The sequence below is a fragment of the Opisthocomus hoazin genome, chromosome 5 (assembly GCF_030867145.1).
Source record: "Opisthocomus hoazin isolate bOpiHoa1 chromosome 5, bOpiHoa1.hap1, whole genome shotgun sequence".
Lineage (NCBI taxonomy): Eukaryota > Metazoa > Chordata > Aves > Opisthocomiformes > Opisthocomidae > Opisthocomus > Opisthocomus hoazin.
Window position 1 is genome coordinate 47599079 of NC_134418.1, and position 24499 is coordinate 47623577.

Below are 24499 nucleotides of genomic sequence, written 5' to 3' on the forward strand. Positions count from 1 at the left end.
CAGACACTTGCTCCTTCACAAGCTGACTTTTGCTGACTTTTGAAGAGTGAGGTTTTTTTCAAGGTCTTTGATCTTGTGTTTTTAAAGAATGTCTGAGACTTTTTTTTTCTGATACCCCCATCCTTCTTGAAATACATTGTAATATTATTACCGGGACAATTAAGAACAGTGTGAGCTGCAAAGAGCGTCAGGACTTTATATTTCTTTTTTTCTTGAATGTGGGGTACCTTTTAATAAAAGGGGGAATTAATTTTGTTTAACAGGACATTAGAACATGGGAATTAAATGCCTTGGAGCATAAAAAAGTAAGTTTGTATATGCAATCATTTTAACTTGGCAGATTTTCCCATAAGCAATTAATGTAAGAATACAAGAAACTTGATGCTTGAGTAGTGTTTACAGCTGGTCTTGTCAAAGTCATCAGCATGTATATGTAGTTATAGGAAAAAATACAGGAGTTAAATGTAAGAGAAGGCATTCTTGGAGGTGAGAGACAGTCATATTTTACATTCTCAACCCTGAGGTTTCCGGCACTACTGGGAGAGTTGAAGTACATGAGAACTGGAGCTTTTCAGTCATTATAAAAAACGTTATGATATCACTTTGAAAAGGAAAATACAAACTTATTCATTGTTGATGACAAACTGAAGGTATAGTATTTGAAAGTACTGCATTTGTTTATTTTGCTTTGCATGTTTTGCTGTCAAGGTGACATGCTTGCAGGACTTCTTTGGAGATGATGACGTCTTCATTGCATGTGGGCCTGAGAAATACCGGTATGCTCAGGACGACTTTGTGTTGGATCACAGCGGTAAGACTGTACATCCTAAACCCACTGAAATAGTCAACTTCATTCAGAACTCTTCCTCCCCCACCCAGCCCCCTCTTCAGTCCTCAAGAGTTGTGTGATTTAGGAAAATACACATGGGAATATATTTTCCTATGGATGAAAATTTTTTTTCCAAATCATCATCTGGATTCTGTAAATCTGTTAAAATGCACAAAGAAAACTGACTCATTTTCTTGGAAAACAGACCTGTCCCTAAATTTACATGGAGAATAGCATTGAATTTTAAAAGGTTCAGTCATGGATCTAATGGATCTAAAAATCTGTTTAAAATGTTCACTTCTGACATCTGTGAATGTAAGATGATTTCCATATTGCTGTCTTCATGAGATTTTTGAAAAATCGCGTATGCAACCACGCTAATTTCAGGTCTTGAATTGTCCTACTAGAAAATTCACATGTTCCAGTCTTGTCTGCTATAGATGAAGTGTTGAGCCTGTTTATATTGTGAGGTTATAGGGGGTGTTGGGTGGGGAAGGAGGTGAGACAAACCGTGACTTTGTGCCCATGCTGCCTGCAATTGACAGATCATAAATTTAACTTGTTTACGAAAGTTTTTTTTTCTATAAAAAGATAATTTATGATGTAAGTTCAAGGAAAAAGCTTTCTCCTTTACCAGGGAGTTTTAGAATTGGCTTGGAATATCAAATCATATATGTGTTGGGGGTTTTTTTCACCATGTTCATAGAATCATAGAATGGTTTGGGTTGGAAGGCACGAATAAAGGTCATCTAGTCCAACCCCCCTGCAGTGAGCGGGGTATCTTCTAACTAGATCAGGTTGTTCAGTGCCCCGTCCAACCTGACTTTCAGTGTTTCCAGGGATGGGGCATCTAGCCCTTCTCTGGGCAACCTGTGCCAGTGTTTCACCACCCTCATCACAAAAAATTTCTTCCTTAGATCTAGTCTGAATCTACCCATTTTTAGTTTAAAACCATTGCCCTTTGTCCTATCACTACAGACCCTACTAGACATGATTTTTCTGTCTATATTGGTTCAGCTGTAGAATCATCCTGATTTTCTTTTATGAAAAAATTAATCTGTGGTAAAGAAAACTTGCCCTGGCAAGAATCATCAGATTATTTGAAGAGAGGCTGTTTGCCTTGCTCTCAGGTAACTGAAAGCAAAAGCACCTGCTGTTTTCTAATTTCTACAGACGACGTAATTTCATTACAGAATCTTCAGTTACATCAAGAAGTATAGGTTTATATCTAACCACTGGTCCATACATTTGGATGCATGGAGGATTTGGCTAGCTTCCATTTTATTGTTATTGCAGGCATGCTGCTTTTTCAGAACTGCCTGATTATGTTGATTCAGCTAGTGTGGAGGTGACAAGAAGGGTATTTTTTTAACATAGTTTTAGACTAGCTAAGATATGATTTTTATTCTTATGCAGGAATGGAAAAGCAAAATCGTAATTTCCCTTGCATATTTTAAAGCCACAAGTTTGCTTTTCGCTTTACACCGTACAGACTAATTGGGCTCATTTCCTTTCTGAGAACCCAATGATGGAGGGTTTTTTCCTCCCTTTGTCTCTTCAGCTTTAGTGGTCCCTGCATCCTCTAATAACTCTGGAGGACTTAATGGAGAAAAGCAAGTTGGGCACAGAGTGGAACATGACTTGACTGGCAGGGCATGCAGCTTTACTTACTATTTTTGATGGTGACATGGCATCATAGTGATGGCATTGACACCATAGTGATGAATAACAGGGACAAAATTAGGAGGGAAATTTATATGATTCCATTGGGAGTGATTTGCAGTGGATGCTAACAGTAGGAATTAAAATCTTTACAAGTTGTCAATGTATGTATGCCTATTGATTCCTCTCCCATTTAAATTGTCTTTTGTTTAACGACATATAGCTGATGGATAAATGGCAATAATCTATTGTCCCAGCCTTTTGGAAACTATAGACATTTTTCACCTCTTTAAAAATTGGTCACAACATCAGTTTCTTGCAAAAGAAAGTAAATGGGGCTTGCTGTGCGGTTGATCTATATGAAGCTGCCATTACAGCATGCAGGATTTACTGCATTATTAAAAGAACTTTGGCATCGACTGACTTCTTTCCTCTTTCAGCTGTGCATAGGTACAAACTTGAATTATAGTAATAATCCAGCTTCAAGACATGAAGAAATACTACATGTAGAAGTTGACATACAGTGTTTGAGTATCTCAAATATGTTTGTATGGTATGTAGGTTAAAGTTCTGAGTTGCTCTTAAAAATTTGTTTCATTCGGTTGGGCAAGCATGTTTAGAAAATACTGATGTTCATTTTCTGAATAACAAACAGCAACAGCACTGTTTGGAGGAAGCCTGTACATTGAACTGTTGTCAAAACTCGTATCTGCTTGCTCTATCTATTCTATTGTAGAATGCCGTGTTATGAAGTCCTCTTACTCCCGATCATCTGGCATGAAGCATGCTGGGTCCAAAAGTCCAGGACCTTCACGTCGAAGCAAATCACCTGCCTCAGGTACTACTTCTAGGAAAGAGCTGAACATGTAAAATACTTTAAAGTTAGAATTTGTTTAATGGGGTGACAAAACTGTTGTCGCAGTCTGAAATACAAGTGCCATGCTTTGTTTCCTGAGGGAAAAACGTTTTTTTTTTTCAGTTTGTCACATAGATTTAATACTAATTTATAATAAAATTTGCATTTATTTTTGAATACTGAGAAGAAATGTGGTTTCTATTTTTTAATTAACAGGCACAAAAAGTTTCACTTTATGAACATTGGAATAATTTGTGCTAATTGAACACTTGGGATGTACTTTCAGCATGATACTTGATTTTTTTCAAGACTTACCTACAGGATACTTATGTGGTTAAATTCATGTTCGTTGAACTAGAATATACCATTAAGTATTTTGACTTTGAAAGATTTCTCCTATATAAGCCAAGTATTGTCAGAAATACAGGATTTTGCTGTTACAAGTAATATTAGGAGATGTTCTGGAATGTTATTGCCCATTAACAGAGAAATTTTTTTCTTCTTCCTGTGCTTCCTGTAATTTCAGAGAAAGGTTCAGATGGTGTTTTTGCCAGCAGTTTGGCTGAACACCATTTGTTCCAACTATTGGGTCTTTTATGCAAATAAATAGAAGGGAGAAACTTGGAGTTTTTTCCTTTTGTTACCTCTGCATTTAATTTCTTGATTATTTTTTTCCCCTCACACATGGAGAAATAGCCCTGAAATCAAACCATTGAACATGTAAATATACGATGCTCTGTTTTGAATGTAACTATACATGTGAGCTCCTGTGGGTGTATTTAAAACTGCAGCATGTTCTAGATTCTTATTTCCATATTGATATTTGTTTTGCTTAACTGATGCTGGTTAAAGTAATTTTGTGTCTTTGGGTTCTTTCAAAGTGGAATGTTTATAAAGGTTGAATATTTAACTAAAAAGCTTCAGAGAAGGATTGCGGTAACAGCAAAGAAAAATGTAGCATGAAAGGCAAGTTTCACAACTGATCTACATTTCATGCAATCCTGTTAACGCCAGTGAGATCGCATGGCGTATCTACCAACAATGAATTTTATGCAAATTATTTGGAAATCAATGCTGTCATTTGCTTACTTATTTCTACTTCAACACCACTTTGGTTAGGTTAATTTGAAAATTTTATCCAAAGTGTCTGGTATTTAGCCTTCTATTTACTTGCCATTTTTTCTCATGTAGTGTTTACATATCTTTATTTACCGTTCTTCCTTTCATGCTTGTCCAGAGCTGTTTAATAACTTCTTTCCTTAATGTCTTTTTTTCCTTTGTGTCAAATATATGAGTACAGTGAAGAGGGGTGGCCACTACTCCAGTGCTTATTTTTCAGCAAAATCCCCAGGTGAGCCATTACTATTATGGCTGTGTATCATTAGTGTGTCTCCTCCCTCTCCATTTACCTGTATTCTTTTTGCCATATTTGTCAGTGTTTTCAAGCTTAAAACACTCGTTTTGCATTCAGTGAACCCGAGACACAATGCGTGCAGGTGTTTTTTTGAAGTACATCATTTGAGTGAATAATATAAATGATGCTTTATAGTTGTTGGACATCTGCTAATGGTGTCAGAGTTAAAATTTGTAAAGATATAGTTTGACTATATGTAGCATTCTGAGGAGCAATACATTCATATGTGTATTATAAAGTGTATTATAATAGAAAATCTCAGCCAGCATAAAAAGATAGGGGTAAGAGTTGCTGAAAAAAAGCAGTGCAAAAGCATATCATAGTTTTTCATTTTATTTGCAGTTTCTTACCTTCATTTGCTTTTTTATGTTATTTCAGCCTAAGTACTAAAACACCAAGAAACCTCTTTGAACCTTCAGTTCAAAGTGAAAGTTTTTATAAAACAAGTAACATACATTTTCATTAGCAAATAAGTTGATACTTTGGACCATACTAGAAGTTAACAATTTAAAACGTATCGATAGATTTTTTTCAGTTTTCAACATACAATATGCTAAAGAATTTTAGCCTTATATGTACTACTTAGAATGACAGAGAAGAATTTTTTTTCTGGATATTCAGGCTGCTTTACATGTCAAAAGAAACCTCAAATAACTTATACAATAGATAAGAAAGGTAAGTTTTGCATATACATTAAATAATCAGAAAATCAATAGCAGCAGACAAAATTGTGCCAAAAATGAATTGCTCGTGTGGGTTTGTTGTTTGTTTGGGTTTTTTTTTTTTTTTGGGGGGGGGGTGGGGGCGGTACTGCTGTCTGATATAGCAGTGTCATAGTTTAACCCCAGCCATCAACTAAGCACCACACATCCACTCACTCACTTCTTCCCCCAGAGGGATGGGGGAAGAGAACTGGAAGGGTAAAAGTGAGAAAACTCACAGGTTGAGATAAGAACAGTTTAATAATAGAAATAAAATAATAATAATAATAAACTGTAATTAATGGGAAAATAACAAAGAGAGAGAAATAAAACCCAAGAAAGACAACTAATACAAATGAAAACAATTGCTCACCCCCAACCAACCAATGCCCAGCCAGTCCCCTTACCCCTAGTATTACTGCTGAGAATGATATCATCTGGTACGGAGTATCCCTTTGGTCAGTTGGAGTCAGCTGTCCCGGCTGTGTCTCCTCCTACCTTTTAGTGCACCCCAGCCTACTCGCTGATGGGGTGGTGTGGGGAGCAGAAAAGGCCTTGACGCTGTATAAGCACTGCTCAGCAATAAGGAAAACGTCCCTGTATTATCAACAATGTTTCCAGCACAAATCTAAAACATAGCCCCATACTAGCTACTATGAAGAAAATTTTAACTCTGCCCCATCCAAAACCAGCACAAGCAGTTGGCTGACTCCCTATAGATGCAAGATTTTTACATCTGCACAGGGCCAATTGCAGCTTTCACTGTTGTTACAGTACACAACTCACATGCAGTGGATCTCAGAAGACATCTCCCCTCTACACTGCCCTAGTGAGGCCCCATCTGGAGTACTGTGTCCAGTTCTGGGCTCCCCAGTTCAAGAAAGATGAGGAGCTACTGGAGAGAGTCCAGCGGAGGGCTACGAGGATGATGAGGGGACTGGAGCATCTGTCCTATGAGGAAAGGCTGAGGGAGTTGGGCTTGTTCAGCCTGAAGAAGAGAAGGCTGCGAGGGGACCTAATAAATGCTTATAAATATCTTAAGGGTTGGTGTCAGGAGGATGGGGCCAAACTCTTTTCAGTAGTGCCCAGCGTCAGGACAAGGGGTAATGGGCACAAACTGAAGCATAGGGAGTTCTATCTGAACATGAGGAAGAACTTCTTCCCTCTGAGGCTGACAGAGCACTGGAACAGGCTGCCCAGGGAGGTTGTGGAGTCTCCTTCTCCAGAGATATTCAAGACCCGCCTGGACAAGGTCCTGTGCAGCCTACTGTAGGTGACCCTGCTTCGGCAGGAGGGTTGGACTAGATGACCCACAGAGGTCCCTTCCAACCCCTAAGATTCTGTGATTCTGTGATTGTCAAAGATCTATCTACAGACAGCTCTTTTAAATAGGATCCTCAGTAGAACTATGTGTTGTAGAATCATAGAAAGGCAAGAGTTGGAGGGGACCTCTGGAAGTCGTCTAGTCTCACCCCTGGCTCAGAACACCACCATTGTCCACCAGGTGTATGTAAGATATTAGCAAAGAGCTAATGTATGTCAGTGTAGGCTGGGATATTCTTTCTTAGACATTTGTGAGAGGGAAGAAGATTATGTTCACCAGCCAGTTTCATGGGTGCAGTTCAGTGGTTCTGTCGATCCCTAAGAAGATGGTAGTGACTTAGAGACAGATAAGGTTGTCTTATAGTGTAGGCCTTAATGGTCGTGTTCAGGAAATAGTGACCTTTCTGTGAGATGTGTAAAAATAATTTGTGAATAAACAAAAAATTTTTCTTCCTATAGTAATAGTTGGTCATTTGGAAGCAAAGTGTCCTGCTGAAATATCTCATTTTTTGTCATGAACTTTACAGCTCAGTATTTTTTCTAATGGCTAGAGCAAATTGTGTATGCAAGAAGAAGAAACCAGTAAGACAGCATTCACTAGCCCTTTTCATCATGATACTTGCAAATTCTTTGTGAAACAAGGATGCATTGATATGCCAGGTTTCAAGAAGGTGATCTAAAACAAAATGATGAAAAGAAGTCTGCAGGAAAGACGTATACTCATAAATACTTTTAGCTTCTTAAAAAAACGCTTAATTAATTTGCCTATTGTTCTTACAGGCAACCCTTGTTAAGACAAAAACATTCTAAACGTAGTGAATACTTTTAGTAGAAAAGACTAAGCTTTTAGTCCTATAACAGATCTGAGAATGCAAATCCAAGCTATCAGATTTCAAGACAGACTTATTCTGTAGCTGAATGCTAATTAGTTATATCTTAACATCACACATCAGAGAAAGAAATTTTTCTGAAGAACAGGGATTTGTGGAAGTTGCAGTGCAATTAGCCTGGCCTACTGGCAGATGGACTGGCCAGGTTGTAAAAAATAGTGCTTGGAAGGCATCTTCAGCACTCGGAGAATGTTAGGGTACTAGGTTAACAGACACTTGTAAAATAGATCCAATAGCACTGGTTAAGAAGTGATGCATAACCCATGACAGATCACTGAATGTGTAAAGGATATGTGCGGGTGTAACTTATTTACTTTGAAGTGAACCTTCTATTTGCCAGAGTTGCTTTTGTCTTTCTGAAAAAATAATTCTTCACCAAGAATCAGCTATGAAACATTTTTAGCTCTTAAATTTCTGTGTAGTATTTTCCTCTCTCAGGAAAAAAGAGATTCAGCTAGAGAGAAAATAATGTCGTATCAGATAATGTTGCATCATACTTGTGTATGAGGAACAGTGTGCTATTCTGTCTAGTTAATGAAGTTCATCAGTGTCCTGGTTTCAGCTGGGATACAGTTAATTTTCCTCCCATTAGCTGCTGTGTTTTGGATTTAGGAGGAGAAGAATATTGATAACACTGTTGCTGTTTTATGGTTTGGCTGCCACCGGCAACAAAAGCGCCACATGGCCACCCCTCCCCCCACCGGGGTGCGGAGGAGAATGGAAAGAAACAGGCAGAAACTGGTGGGTTGGGATAAGGGCAGTTTAACAGAACAGCAAACAGAGGGAACAGGAACAACATCAATACAGATAAGGGGAAAACACAAAACGAACCAGCGGAACAGAGCCCACAGAACAGAGCTGCTCTCTCCCGGACGGCTGCTGCGCGCTCCCGAGCTGTGAGTGATTTCCCCCCACCCCGCTCCCCCCCCGCCTCCCACCGGAACCCAGCATGGCGGCACATGGTATGGAATACCCGGCTCTGTTTGGCCAGGTTGGGGTTGGGTCAGCCCACCCGGCTGTGCCCCTTCCTGGATTCCGGTGAAAATTAACCCTGTTCTGGCCAAACCCAGGACATGCTGCTATGAAATCAAGGACTTTTTCCAGTTTCTCACACTCAGCTAATAAGCAGGCATGCAAGAGCTGGGAGGGAGCACAGCCAGGCAGATGATCAAGCTGGCCAATGGAAATATTCCATACCATGAATGTCATGCTCAGTTTATGAATGGGGTTGGCGGTGGGGCAGAAGGCTATCGGCTTTTCAGTTTTCCAGAAGTTTGAATCCTCTCTTGTCTGAGAGTTCACCCGTTTTTGGGAGTTTGGCCTTTTTGGGGGATTTTGTGAAATTTGCGAAAATCCAGGGAGTCCATCATCTCTGCTCAGGGACTGGCTGCGAATCAGTCATTGAGTTGTGGGAAAAGTTGTGTTGTATATAGTTTGTTCTGCATATTCATCATTATTAGTAACATTATCAGTTGTATTAGTATTTCCTTTGTTGTCTTACTGAACTGTCTTTACCTCAACCCACAAGTTTCCCTGTTTGTCCGTTTCTCCTCCCCATCCCACTGGGGGTAAAAAGGGAGGGGTGAGTGAGTGGCTGTCTAGTGCTTAGTTGATGGCTGCCAGCTTAAACTACAACTATCAGTTTGTCTTTTTCAGAAAAATGCAAGGACTCACCTAAGTTACATTGAAGTCACCAGAGATATAACAGATATTGTATCAGGCCTTTTTGGAAAACTGGACTGAAAATTAATGGGCTCTTGAAGCCAGGAGGGAGGATATTGTCTGTTTTCACAGACACTTGAACTTCTTGGAAGTTCAGAAATAACCTACTAGCTTTTACTTTGTTGGGGTTTTTTCCCCCTAAATCGATATTTTTCTGAAGTACTGCTTAAGTTCTTTATTATCCAAACAGCTCATACCTCTTGTTTATTTGCTTTTCTTGGGAAAAAACAAATAAAACAACTTGTGTTCTGTGAAACATGCTACCTAGGAAGTAAGGCTTTGGTCCAAAAAGGAGAGATGGAGGGTCAAACATCTTTATGAACACTTTCTGTCTCCATATTTTATTGTGCGATATCACAATAAATTACACAATTTTAAAAGGCTGTGGCTAGTATTTGCCCAAAGCTCTTGCACTGGCATAGGATGGAATAGGCCTTCTTAATCTCTAGAATGACAGTGCAATGTTTGTGTGTCTGCTTTATCCCATATCCAGCCACCGAAGTGCTGGGGGCACAGCTGTGTGGCATGCAAGCATATCAGTTATTCCTAAATGCTGAGGAGTCCGGTTTGGTCTTTGTATGCAGACTTGAGCAATAACTTGTCAAAATGCTATGTTATGTTTAAAAGCGAGTTAAGAGTTTTTGACTTCTATTCATCTTTTCTTACATTTGTTTGCTTTTATTGCTTCGGCCAGTTAATGGAACCCCAAGCAGTCAATTATCCACCCCAAAATCGACAAAGTCCTCCAGTTCTTCACCAACAAGCCCAGGCAGCTTTCGTGGGCTCAAGGTAAGTGCAAGGAACAATCAAACCCCCAAAATTCCATTATTTGTTGAATGATGTATTACAGTGATGCTGAAGAAGAAAAAAATTTTTAAAAAGTTATAATTCTACAGGGTGGCCTTGCTAATATGATTTTTGAGTTGAAGTGGAGAAGAGATCTGAAGTAGGATTTTTGTGTTTTGTCTTTGGTTGGTAGGATGGAACTCTCAGCTTAGGAAAGGCAGAGAGTAATGTGGCTTGAATACACCACTTTGCCCTCCAAGTCTTCCATTGTTTCGTGGACTGCAGAAACTCCCCAAGTAATATGTATTCCCTCAGCCTACATAAATGTAGTGTCCTCTTTTGGATAACTTATAGTCTTGTAGTATTGCCCAGAATTTCATCAGAAGCACCTTTCTTCATCCGTGGCACACAGTTGCACCCCTTAATGCAGTCTCCTGCCTGAAAGTGCAGGAGGGTTTTCTTTGGGAGCAGCCTGATGTCTGGCAGAATTTTCTCTGTGTTGCACCGAGAATTCTCTTCCTCTCCCACTTAAAAATTCATAGCATTTACAGTTCTTAGAGGCTGCTCTATGCCTTTCACTTGGTAAAATAAAAGAAACAGTCTGGAGCACAGTTTAGCATCTTACTGCTGCATTTGTGCAGCTGTCCTTTCAAGGAGAATTTTCTTATGAAACCATCAATTGCAGCCTTTATGGGTGCACATTGGATGGTTCGCGCTGATTATTCTGATCAAGTAATAGCTCCTATTTGTGAATACAAGAGTTGTGAAGAGGCTGCATAATTTTGTGGAAAACTGTTTTCTCAATTAAGAGACTGGCTAAAGGAATAGTATTTGAATATTTGAATAGTATTTAGATTTGGGTTTTGACATGCTAATTATTACCAAGTCTTTGTCTGTTCTGCAAGGAGTATGGCACTGGTTTCTGCCAGATTTCTGGGAAAATTCTGACAAAAGGTTTTGATTTATTTGGTTAATTCTAATGTATTTTTAGTTGTTTAGTTCATTGAGGCAATTTAGTGCTGATCTCTGCCTTTATGTTGTTGACCTGTATCATCCCATAGCTTCTCTTTTCAAAAGCAACATAGATTCTCCTTTCCCCTATAAGGCAGCTTCAAGAGCAGTAGTAGTTCTGACATTGAAAATTAGAACTGTGTGTCTTAAAATTTGTCTGGACAGCTCTGCTATAGAACTTACTGTAGAGAACACCAAAATCATTGGACTTGATGCTGTCAGCTGGTCTGCACTATAATTAACAAATGCTCTTTTGTCTTTCTTTAATGAAATTACAAGTTTAGAAACCAGATAATTTGGTTCGGTTTTTGCCATGCTGTCCTGTCTGCTTTTAGCTGATTAAAGCTCCATTAAGATAGAGATAATTCTGATAGTAACAAGCAATTTTCAGTAAAGTGGACATGTCCTCTTTCCCTTTCACTGTCATTTTCACTGAAGTAGGCTGTTACACTTTTTCATTTTGGAATTTAATTGATGCTGGATACTAATGGGGTTTTGTGTCAAATAATTCATCCCTATATGACCAAAGAAAACAGCAAAAACCTATCATCTCAGACCTGGCATGTTACTGAAGTAGTGAGTACCTCTTGTTTTATCGCATTAGGATGCATCTGTTCAATAGGAGGATCCCAGCTGTGCTCCTGCGACTAAAGATAGGGAAAGTTATCTGGTGAATCTCAGGATAAATTCCAAAAGGATCAAGTGCACTGTGCAGTGACTCTTGTTTCTTGATTATGTTCTAGCAGTAATGACTGTTTTGGTGAAGTATCAACGTAAAACCAGTAACAGGGAGGCATGGTTTTATGAAAAAACAGATTCTTTTAGGGAAGCTGTTATTTTTGTAGGATTGATCTTGTCCAGTCTGATGAGGAAAATGGACAGAAAGCAGGGACTAATTTTATTATTTTGAGATTACTGCTGTTACCTATTGTTAAACACTTCCTTGTTGCTAAGACTGCATCACTGCTCAGACAAGTAGTCTGGCTTCCTGCACTTGTATAAAGAAGGTGCCATGACTACAGGTGAATGAAAATGTAGATATAAATCTATGGCAGACAGTGTAAGAATAAATAATATTTCTGAGTTTTCTGGCTTTGGAAGTGCAGTGTTTGGGCTGATTTGTTGTGTAGAAATCATATGTATTTGTTTTTGTAGAGCATGAAACAGCAACATTAGTAATGGTTTTGTATGAGCTTGGGGCAGCAGGAAAAGGGAATAAATCAAAGTTGATGTTTCTGTTTCCTGTAAAGAGCAGACCATTGGAGCAGCTGCACATGAACTGTACTCTGAAAACTGTGTTTTTTGGAAAGCCAGAGCAAAATAAAGTATTTGACTGTACATTACAACCTGGTTAAGCTTTTTGATGTTTGACATTCAACGTAGTGCGTAAGTGATGATGCTAATCATCAAGGCAGTAAACTTGCAAAAGATACAGATAGCAACAGCAGTTTTTTCTCAGTCTCAGACATTGAGTCTTAAATCATATTCTCCAAAAGCCACTTTTCCTTTAAAGTGAAGTCTCTTCAGTCCCAAAGGATTCCTTCTGCTTCACAACACTTTATAAGCAGAAGTGGTATACTCAGGCACAGAAAACTCCTTGCAGGAAATGCTCTTTGTGAACAGTTTATCTTTAGAGAAGGGCTTTTCCCTCTGTCCGTTTTATCTCTTCCAACCAGAGTGCCCTTGTGCACTTGAATGAACTCTTAAATGGTTTGGTACATACAGTAGGCTAGTTTGCTGTCCAACATCCCAATCTTGCAAAAATGTTTTAAAAAAATTGTACTGGAGTCTGAGATTTTATTGAAGTAAGGAATTTATACTATGGCTTAAGAATAGGAAACACTACAGAATTTTCCCACAACCCCAAATAAATGCCTTTAGTTAGTAAGTGCCAAATATGGATACCATGCACCCAGTTGCCTGCTACTATGTATTCTTATTAAAGCTGTTTATTTTTAATGTCACAATTTTAGCCTGTAAGTAAGCATTTCACTTTGCAGAGGGTTTGTTTTAGACAGATTTAGATATAAAAGTTAACAAGTGCAGGCATGAAGTAAATGACTACTCTGTATGATATTCTTTTTTGAGCAAACATGCCAAGTTTCTTATTTTTCTATTAACTTTTCTGTAGAGATTAGAACTGGTGCGTGGATTAAGAAATAATGGTAATAATGCATTAAGTGGCAGCGGACAACTGACAGAGGAGTCCTTTTTCTGTTATGTAGGCAGGTGACAATTGAATGGTCTAACCTTTGGTTCTAAGTGTGCATTTATAGATACTCAGATATGCAATGCTGTTAGGGCTACTTTGACTCTTAGCTCTTTCAGTACGTCTCTTAATATGCACACTTCGTACCTTAAAAATCATCCAGAGACTAGATTAAATATGAGTTTTTGGTAATTTCCTTATGCTTACTTGGATGTGTTTAATTGTCCCCTCTTGAAATGAAGTACCAGAAAGTCTTATCATCTTTTAAAAAAAAATAAAATTGTACAAATAAAGAAGCTTTACAGTTGAGGCCTTTTTTAGGACCCCAGTTATGCTAAATAGCATTGTGTTTGAATTTGTGTCAGTATTACCATTCCGATTGATTGACCAAATGACCAAAGTGAAAGGGCATTAAAACGTGATGCAACAAATAACTTAAGTACTTGCTTAACTTTAAGCTATTGAGTAGTCCCTTTTACTTCAGTGAGGATGTACTTAAACGTGTGCTTAAGTGATTTGAAGGGTTAGTCCCTATCTTCATCAAGGTTTTAATCTCTTCAGTCTTGTATACATGTGCTTCTGTTAGCAGTTACATGTTAAGAATATTTACATGCAATTAGCCAACCTAGCAACACGGGTGCAAAAGCAGTTCTTAGAGGAATTCTCCAACTGCTGCCTTTGTTGAATTTGCAATTCAGCATCTTTCTTGCTCATACAGTGGATAAAGAGAGTTGGCTAATTTGTGCTGGTAGGGAAACTGAGGTGTTGAAGTTAGTGTCAAGTCTATTCACCATTGTCATCAGTTTGCTAAATGCTTTACATAATGTGATGCAACTCAAAATTTCTTTAGAAAAAGGATAAATCTTTATGTGGTTCTTCAGTGTTTCCAGAGCAGTGCAACAAAATGCATGGTATTATATAAATGCCATACCACGTATTCTCAAATTAATGGTAGCAAAATCACTACGTTCTAATTGGCTGACGTATTGTTAGAAGTAGCTTCTCAGTATAGTTGAGTTACTAGCAGTAGTTTAAGTATCACTTAAAAAATATGAAGCTTCTGTCATACAGATTACGTTACAATTAAGCACTGTAATAATAAATACAACATCTCACTGGAAATACTGATTATATAAATAACATTTAATTTATGTTTGGAATATCTTTTAACCCTTTCTTACTGCAGCCTTTCAGGATTACAGTGACACTATAAAAGTGTCCCCAAAATTCAGAGAATACTTCCGCAAACAGTTAATTCACAATTTCACTAAAATAGTCGTAGTCAACAGTTAGATTCATGACCAGTTTGAATATTTTCATAAAGACAGAGAAAGCTACTTTGAAAACATCAGGGAATTTTTTTTGAAAGTATGAGAGTTCACATTCTCTTCTTAGCCTTCAGGTGAAAGATCACCACAGCAATGCCATATCAGAACTCAAGGAAAAGTTAACAATATTAGACATACTTTTTGTAAGTTTGGCTAGATGCACTTTGAGGATATTACAGGATCAAAACAGTAACAATAATGTTTGTGTAGGAATCCCATATTTCTGTCTGGAATTTTCCAGACACAAGGGTGTAGGGGTGTGTACATAAGTGTACGTGTGTACCATATAGTTCAGAGTCTCACACATTATGAATGTGTTGGAGAACAAGAGCAGTACATTTAGTGCATCTTAGATACAAGCAACCATAGGAGGTCTGGATGAAGTCAAAGAAGCACTGGCACATATGTGTGCACATATATACAGGACAAGGTACACAGGACCTTTGTATGCCTAGCAACCTGATGGCAAAAGTCTTTCATTTCTATCCAGACAGGCAAGAAGGACAGACACAGGAAACCTTTAGATGGGTGCTCTAGAAGGCACCATCCCATGTAGCTGCCAAGAAGTTAGGTATTTCCTTCAATATGGAAAAAAAGCCCAAAATCTTTCCACAAACATTCATGGCAGTTAATCTAATCCTGAATGCAAAGGTTTGTCAACTAAGGTACCATTCCACTTGAAGAGAATATGGGTTTATATCTGTAGATCTTTCCTCGCACTTCCATGAGACAAAAAATAAAATGCTACTAGATGTGTAGTTATGTGGGATTACTTTCTTATGTCCCTGCACATTTCTGTTTTAAATACAAGCACTGTTTATATTTTTTTCAGGTATATGGTAGCATTTTGATTCAAAAGATTTTTAAAAATCTTTGCTATTGGATCACTAGTTGTAGCTTGATTAAAATGACTGTCAAGCTGCTGCTTTTTCATTACCAAATCATTGATTGACTTATGCTCTGATACAGATTTTAAGGGAATCTTGGGCCAGTCCCTCCCTGCTACTTATATTTGCATACCCATTTCAGTTCATGCTCTTGGACTCTGTGGTGGTTTAAAGGCTGTTATGGTTTTTGATTAAATTTTTGTGTGTGTGCTTTTAATTTCTTATCATGAACTTAAAAAGTAGAAAACCTGATACACACAGTATCTGGTAGGATGCAGCTGTCTGGCACGTTATGCATTGCATACTTCAGGCAGTAGGGAAAAAAAATCCTACAGTGCAAAGTATAAAATAGGGTTTTTAATGCGTTGGATATTAGTAGGGGTGAAAGGAAGGATGTTAAATACCTGTTCATTAGTTGTTATGTCGTGGTGCAATAAGCACATTGGATACTAGAGTACTTACGGATATGACAGATCGAGTGTGAGTGTTTCTTACAAAATCATGTGTCATGGTGATAAACCTGATGACTTAAGTCAGTCAGTCTGTATAAAATAATATAAAATACAGAGAAATGTGTTGAGATATTTTTGTGAACCTGGAAAAGTGGTTATTCTGCGGAAAATAATTCAGCATGTGAAGAAAAGAAAACAGTTGGGCCGGTTTTCTTCAGCTCAGTACCTTCTGTAACTTCTTACAGCTTCTTTAATTAATCTGTAAAATGATATGCAACTAGTTTTGAGAACTGCATGTTCACCAAGATATTCTCAGTATCTCTAACAACTATGTTGTATTGTGCATTTGGCTCTGGATGGGTTATTGAAACATGAATTACCTGTGGGGAGACAACCTGAGGGAAGTAAAAGCAATAATTGTTCTGTTCTGTATTGCATAATGTTTAAATGCAACAGGAGTGATGGCCAGCATAAGATGTTCTTGACCAGCAGCATCCACATTCTGAGGTGATTGTTTTCATAGAATCACAGAATGGTAGGGGTTGAAGGGGACCTCTGGAGATCATCTAGTCTAACCCTCCTGCCAAAGCAGGTTCACGTACAGCAGGCTGCACAGAACTACGTCCAGGAGGGCTTTGAAGATCTCCAGAGAAGGACACTCCACAACCCCTCTGGGCAGCCTGTTCCAGTGCTCCATCACCCTCAGAGTGAAGAAGTTCTTCCTCATGTTCAGCTGGAACTTCTTATGCTTCACTTTGTGCCCGTTGCCCCTTGTCCTGTCGCTGGGCACCACTGAAAAGAGTCTGGCCTCATCCTCCTGACACCCACCCTGCAGATACTTATAAGCATTTATAAGATCCCCTCTCGGCCTTCTTTTCTTCAGGCTAAACAAGCCCAACTCCCTCAGCCTTTCCTCTTAGGACAGATGCTCCAGTCCCCTCACCATCCTTGTAGCCTTCCGCTGGACTCTCTCCAGTAGCTCCTCATCTTTCTTGAACTGGGGAGCCCAGAACTGGACACAGTACTCCAGACGTGGCCTCACTAGGACAGAGTAGAGGGGAAGGAGAACCTCCCTTGACCTGCTGGCCACACTTCTCTTAATGCACCCCAGGATCCCATTGGCCTTCTTGGCAACTAGGGCACACTGCTGGGTCGTGGTCAACTTGTCCACCAGCACTCCCAGGTCTCTCTCCACAGAGCTGCTTTTCAGCAGGTCCACCCCAATCCTGTACTGGTGCATGGGGTTGTTCCTGCCCAGCTGCAGGACCCTGCACTTGCCCTTGCTGAACTTCATCAAGTTCCTCTCTGGCCAGCTCTGTAGCCTGTCCAGGTCTCGCTGAATGGCAGCACAGCCTTCTGGTGTTTCTGCCACTCCTCCCAGTTTTGTGTCATCAGCAAACTTGGTGAGGGTACACTCTGTCCCTTCATCCAGGTCATTGATGAAGAAGTTGAACAAGACTGGGCAGAGTACTGATCCTTGGGAACCCCACTAGTTACAGGCCTCCAACTAGACAGTGTGCCACTGATGACAACCCTCTGAGTTCTGCCATTCAGCCAGTTCTCAATCCACCTCACTGACCACTCATCCAGCCCACACTTCCTGAGCTTCCCTAGGAGGATGTTATGGGTGACCGTGTCAAAAGCCTTGCTGAAGTCAAGGTAGACAGTCTCCACTGCTCTCCCCTCATCTACCCAGCCAGTCATGCCATCATAGAAGGCTGTCAGACTGGCTGAGTATGATTCCCCTTGGTGAATCCATGTTGACTACTCTTGATAACATCCTTTTCCTCCACTTAGAGATGACATCCAGAATGATATGTTCCATCAGTTTTCCTGGGATGGAGGTAAGGCTGGCCAGCCTGTAGTTCCCTGGGTCCTCCATGCTGCCCTTTTTGAAGACTGGAGTGACTTTAGCTTTCCTCCAGTCCTCAGACACTTCTCCTGTTCTCCATGGCCTTTCAAAGATGGTAGAGGGCTTTAATCAGAGGGCTGGATAGCCATTTCTGCACTAAATTACTCTGTGAGCTTTTGAAAACAAAGTATCAAATTCTGCCTCAGGTCTGAGTTTTCTAGGACTTGCATGTGTGTGTGAGAGGTTGGATTTAAGACCTATGCACTCTGAACTGATCATGTGTAAGGGGAACAGTGTTGGATGAGTAGTGCTGTGTGGAGTACAATACAGGAAGAGTAATTGTTGCAAAACCTAATCTACGGTGTGATTGTAGATGCCATCCATATTCACTAGTGTAGTATCAAAGCAACGTATATGCTTTTTTTGTTACTCCTTCAGGAATGGCTAGTGAACCAGTCAAGTCTACTTGCACATCCACAATCTTTACTTCACCTTCAAAATAACAGCAGTACAAGATATTCTATATATTACACGTCACTGGGTAGTTAAATGATTAGAAAATTACTTTAATAATGAAAATCACTTTATTCTGTGTCACTGTGAATTCCTACCTCCTCCCCACCTTTTCTGGCTAGTCAAGGACCTTGCAGACATCTTGAGAGTTTATTTCTACTCTGCTGTGACACAGTAGGGAAAGACTAGCCTGATTTTGCTGCAGAGGAACTGAGACACAGACCTACAGCACCCAAATTACAGGCAGTCTCTGTGTTGTCTAGAGCCATGATGCAAATCAGTGGCAGAGCTAAGGTTAAACCTGCCATGTCAGATTCTGATCTAGCACCTCAGCCACAACAGCAGCATTAGATTTTATTCTTTTTCATATTCCTTTTAGCTTTTTTTTTTCCTGCTGCTGTTTGCTTCCTTCTTATAAATATTGTGGTAAGAAGTCTGAGCTGATTACAAGGACAAAGGAAGTTGGAAATGTGGGCTAGATATTCCTGTGTATTGTCATTGACTGAAAACCTGAAATAGATTACTAATATTATTGGCTGATGACTCATATTTTGCAGTGATCTGTTCTGTTATTTCAGCTTTATGCTTTAAGAAAATGTGACTGACTGGTTAAGAGACTGACTCATGATTTTGCACAAATGTCCTTTAACCCAAATGTCCTTGTTCTTGATCCTTGTTAAATAAATAGGTAAGTCAGAAACACAGCACCATTAGCATAGTCTGGTTTTAAGTTATTAGCAAGGGGCAGAGTAGTAGCTGACTGGTTGCTGTTTGATGCTACTTCTATGCCAAATGCTAGTAAACATCATTTTAGAGGCTCTGCAAAATTAAGTTGTACAGCTTCTAGTTACTGTACCTTTAGCTGATTTGTCAGCTCAGCTGCCACTAGAAACTTAAGCATTCATTAGCATTTCATGAGCCTTTAGACAATATCCCTATCTGTCAGTTCAGTTCTTTCATTGACAATAGCATTAATGATTTAAAATATTCAGGAGTGTAACCAGACAATGTCAGCTAAAATGGAAAATGCTGCATTTGTATTCCTGGTGTCATGCAAAGCCATTTCAACAGACACTGAGCTTAAGGCAGAGAAGCATTTTAATCCTGTATGTGGTGAGTGGTAAGAACTACTATAATAGCCCATGAAGAAAACAATATAGGGAACTTCACAGAACAGCAGGAAAGAAATGTTACTTAGAGGAGGGGGAATGATCTAAAAGATATTTTAATTTCATAGAGCATCCCTATACTTCACTGTAATGGGAGAAATTATAAAATGGTGCATAGAATACATCCAGTACATTTTACTGTTTATGGCATTCATTCCTATGCCATCACCCCTTTTTAAAATAAAAATTGATTGTTGCGTACGTCCCTGGGCAGTATGACAGGATGACTTTAAGCAGAATTGCGAAGATTCAGATCGAGTACCAATTAAGTTGTTAGTGCGGCAAAAGAAGTTTTCTTCAGCCTGCATCATTCAAAATCATTTAAGTACTTGTTTTTTATACAGTGTCACAGTTACTAAAACTGGATCTACGTCTGGGTACATATCAGACATATAACCTGAACTGCTTTTAGATGTCTCAAATCTTCACGTCCATAATAACTTAAAATATAGACTGCTAATTTATCAGGCAAATCTGACTATCATAGATGTACCCGGCCACCTATGCCAAAATTCTCTTCTTTAAATGAAAACTAGTAGGGCCGTGCAAGCATTTCTACGTTACCTTCCTAGCAAGCTTCAGTGCTAATCTAAAGAGAATATATTTGACAGAGTTCAGTTAGGGAAACCTCAGACAATGCCAGCTATGAAGAAGTGTCTTAAGACAATAGCACGAGAACACGTGCTTGCTGTGCCGGCCACTGAATAGTTGTCTGGAGATGGCTGTCTCTGGTTTACATGAAAATGTATGCAGAGTATATTGTAATGATCTTATGTAGAATGAGGAGGGATCGTTGCCTCCACACACACTGTCTCCATAGTGTTTAGATGGAACTTGGTGCAGCTGGGCAGAATTTTCTTTGCTCTTTAGTGAAATCTGTTCAACTACTTCTCTAAATAGGAATATCAGGCCTGAATCTTAAATCGGTGCAAGTAACAATGATGTATGATAATGTGATGAACTGTGAGAAAGCAAGAATAAAAAGAAGATGGGAGTAGAAAAGTAAGCTGACTCTGTATAGGTGTTTTTAGGGTGGGTTTTTTTTTTAACTTTGCTGTCTTTTTTGTCTGGCTCCTTCTTGTAATTACCATCAGAAATAATGAGTTCTTATGTACTTGCATAGATCCCTCCACATGGTGGATCTTCTTCCAATGTGAATGGTGTACCTGAATCACTCCATTGCCAGACTCCTGAAGGTAGGACACAGATAATTGCTAACAATACTTTCAAAAACTGGTTTAGCAATTTTAGATGTTTTCTGATGACTCCAAATCATTTTTTCTTCTGAGATGTTTGATACCTTGTCAACAACCTTATCTTGGAAAAATTACCACATTTTCTACATCAAGGCAGTAAAGCTAGGAAATAAATTTTGTTCTTTGTTTGTGAAGTGGTAGCATATTAGTGGACTGTGCTCTTCAGTAGTCACTATTAGGAATTTGAGTTATTTTGAACATTACCTGCAGAGTATCACCAGCAATGTGTTTGTGGCCGGATTAAAAGTGGAGCCCTCCTCAAAACACCACATTGTGCTTCAGGTGGAAACATTACCCCATCAACTGATCTTAGCTAATCTTCACCTTTCATTCGTTATTTCTTTAAAGTAATGTTAATATTTTTGTTGTTTTAAAATTTCATTTTAGAGTCAATTTTTTGATTTAAGAATACTGAAATAAGCAGTAATCAAACTTAACTTGCATTTTAGATATTTCAGCAGCAGCTAAGGGAACTTGAAGGAATACAGCAGATAAAACTTTTGGTTCCTTTACATGCATTGTAGTTGAATCTTACTTGCATTTTTGCTTTGAGTATGGAAAAAGATACTTCAAAAAAAGTATTCTGAGTTCAGAAAATATGTAGACTAAGGACTTCTAACTGCATTCATTACTTTTAGAATATGTCCACATAAAAACATAGTAATTGATTTGTGTGTTAAAAGGTCAAACAACTGATTAGTCTTATCTTGTTCTTTTTTACATTTGAGATAAAACCAAGGGAATAAGCTGCGAAGAAAACAGCTTACTTTTAAGTTTTGTTTTGCATGTGTGACTGTTCTGGATCTGTGGAACCCATTGGGGATATATTACATTGTGCTAACACTTCTCCTCAGCTGACATTACTGACTTTGCGTTTTTGCAGGTGTGAATGGAAACAAGTGCTCAGGGTCATCTGCCATTCTGGAGAAGTATAAAGTAGGGAAGGTGATTGGTGACGGCAATTTTGCTGTTGTAAAGGAGTGCGTAGAACGGTGAGCAAGGAAACTGTTCGGTACTGCTGTTTATTTTACTGGATAAAGCCCTGTGTATTAGCATAATTTCGTAGAAAATGTGATGAGATGAAAGCAAAGAGCAAGTGCAAAAGTATGCCTATTATTCAGGAGAACTATGCATAGCAAAACACACAGAGCTTCCTGTGTAGTACTCCAGTAAAGAGATATGAGAGCAGCAGAGGAACATGGCTTTTTATCCCAAAAACTAAAGGAGGTATTACCTTCTAATGGAGGCTCTTAGGGAAACCCCACAGAATCCAAGAATTTGCCTCACCCAACAGACTGTTGTGAATGGCAGGAAAATGTATGTGGCACCTGAATAGTCTTTGAGACATCCCCTTTCTGCCTCAGCAAATCTGCTGCTATCGTATCTCTACTGCCTGCTGCTTAAATGATTTTTTACAGCTTTCTGTGAGCAAAGTATTCTTAAGGGCATGCAGTTGGTGGCTGCTAGACTGTGCTACTGACTCCATTGTGCTTGCTGCTTCTGTGAGGTAGTGCGGTGAGTAGCCAGAGCCTTTTCAAATCAGCCCTTCAGTATTCCAGACTGAAATACTCTGTGCCTGATTTCCCATGGGGTAGACAGGATGCCTTTACAGACCTGTGCTGCGTTACTGCTCTTCATCTGCAAGCTTTGTGTCACATTTTGCTGCTAGTGCAAACATAACAGGTGATTTGACTGTCACTCTCTCAGTGTATTTTTCAGAACCACCTCTGCTATCTTCATCAATCTGAGATTTATGTCAGCTTCGTAAATATGAGGAATCTCCAATTTGTACGCGAATACTGGGCAAATTCAGCAAATGTCTGTAAAAACCATAAAAGTTACAGAAACAGTTTATATTATTTGATCCTCATCTGTTGGTTTTATTTAAATGAAAGGAAAGATAAGTATGAATGGAAACATCTCATTCCAGTCTTAGCAGATCATAGATGCATAGATAGATACTTTCGCTGACTCATCCAAATGCGCCAAAAGGGTTGGGTACTGAGGCTGAACCTGGGGCCTGCTCTGCTGAAACACAGGTGAATGGATCTTACAATCCATAACTTTCTGCAGCCATTATCACTTCTTCTCAAGAGAGTTGTTTCTTCATACCATATCTGGATTATTTATCTCTGTTACTGAGAATAATATTGGCAGGTAGTATGTAACACTATGTCTAATATGCCCTTCTGGTTTATTGCAGCAAATGACAATTGGTATTTCTAATACTTTTTTGAGAAAGTTATGTACAAGCATGCAAGGTTTATAGAGTAAGGAATAAAAACTGAGGTGGCAGATCAGACACTGCAGGTCTGTTACAAAAACTGTAAGAAGGTAATATAGCCAGCTGAGTTGCAACTGGATTTCTATACATTTAATTTTGCAAGAAGCTACACATAAGAGGCTTGAATGAAACTGAACAGAATAGAATGTTTCACTTGGAGGGGACCCACAATAATCATCTAGTCAAACTGCCTGACCACTTCAGAGCTGACCAAAAGTTAAAACATGTTATTAAGAGCATTGCCCAAACGCCTCTTAAACACTGACAAGCTTGGGGCATTGACCATCTCTCTAGGAAGCCTGTTCCAGTGTTTGACCACCCTCTTGGCAAAGAAATGCTTCCTAATGTCCAGTCTAAACCTCTCCTGGTGCAGCTTTGAACTGTTCCTGTGCATCCTGTCACTACATCCCAGGGAGATCAGCACCTCCCTCTTCATTTCCCCTCCTCAGGAAGCTGTAGAGAGCAAGGAGGTCACCCCTCAGCCTGCTTTTCTCCAAACTACACAAACCTGCAGTCCTTAGCCACTCTTCACAGGACATGCCTTTCAGCAGCTTTGTTGCTGTCCTCTGGATGGATTCAAGTACCTTAACACCCTTCTTAAATTTTGGGGGCAAGAACTGCGCAACAGCTGGCTACGCTGTGTTTGATGCATGCCAGGATGTGGTTTGCCCTCTTGGCTGCCAGGGTGCACTGCTGACTTGTATTGAGCCTGCTGCCAGCCACCACCCCCAGATCCCTTTCTGCAGGTCTGCTCTCCAACCACTCCTCTTCCAGTGTTTACTTGTGCCCGGTATTACTCAATACGAGGTGCAGAATATGGCACTTGGACTTGTTAAATCATTGCCCAATGCTCCAATCTAGATCCCTCTGCAAGGCTTTTTGTCCCTCAAAAGAGTCAACAGCACCTCTCAGTTTGGGATCATCAGCAAACTTGCAGATGGTGCATTTAACTCCTGCATCCAGATTGTTGATAAATACATTGAGAAGGACTGGCCCTAGAGTTGAACCCTGAGGAACACCACAGGTGACTTGTCACCAGCTATATTTAGCCCCTTTCACTGCAATCCTTTGAGCTCTGACCTTCAGCCAGTTCTTCACCCAGCACACCGTAAACCCACTCATCCCACAGTTGGACAACTTATCCAGAAGGATGCAGTGAGGGACAGTATCAAGACTTACTAAAATCCAGAAAAGCTGCAGACACTGCCTTCCCTTCATCCACTAGGTGGGTGACCTTATAGTAGAAAGATATCAAAATAGTTAAGACTTTCCCTTTGTGAACCCATGTTGACTGATGATTGCATTATTCTTTAAATGCCTTTCAGTAATACTCGGTATAATCTTCTCCATAATTT

At 39.4% G+C, this 24499-nt stretch overlaps 1 protein-coding gene across 6 annotated transcripts in view; it reads left to right on the forward strand.

Annotated features, from left to right (window-relative positions):
• The window catches only part of DCLK2 (doublecortin like kinase 2), a 95146-nt gene that overhangs the window by 44068 nt on the left and 26579 nt on the right, over nucleotides 1-24499 (forward strand). For 4 of the 6 annotated variants that reach the window (XR_012764028.1, XM_075421111.1, XM_075421110.1 and 1 more), the window contains exons 3-8: nucleotides 709-811; nucleotides 3228-3329; nucleotides 4648-4698; nucleotides 10092-10186; nucleotides 20728-20800; nucleotides 21744-21852. Coding sequence is in view for 4 of the 6 variants with exons in the window: in XM_075421111.1 (XP_075277226.1) it covers nucleotides 709-811; nucleotides 3228-3329; nucleotides 4648-4698; nucleotides 10092-10186; nucleotides 20728-20800; nucleotides 21744-21852 (533 nt within the window). In the remaining 2 variants the exon portion in view is untranslated. The remainder of the gene's footprint in view (nucleotides 1-708; nucleotides 812-3227; nucleotides 3330-4647; nucleotides 4699-10091; nucleotides 10187-20727; nucleotides 20801-21743; nucleotides 21853-24499) is intronic. The other 2 variants (XR_012764029.1, XM_075421109.1) reach the window with 1 other exon arrangement.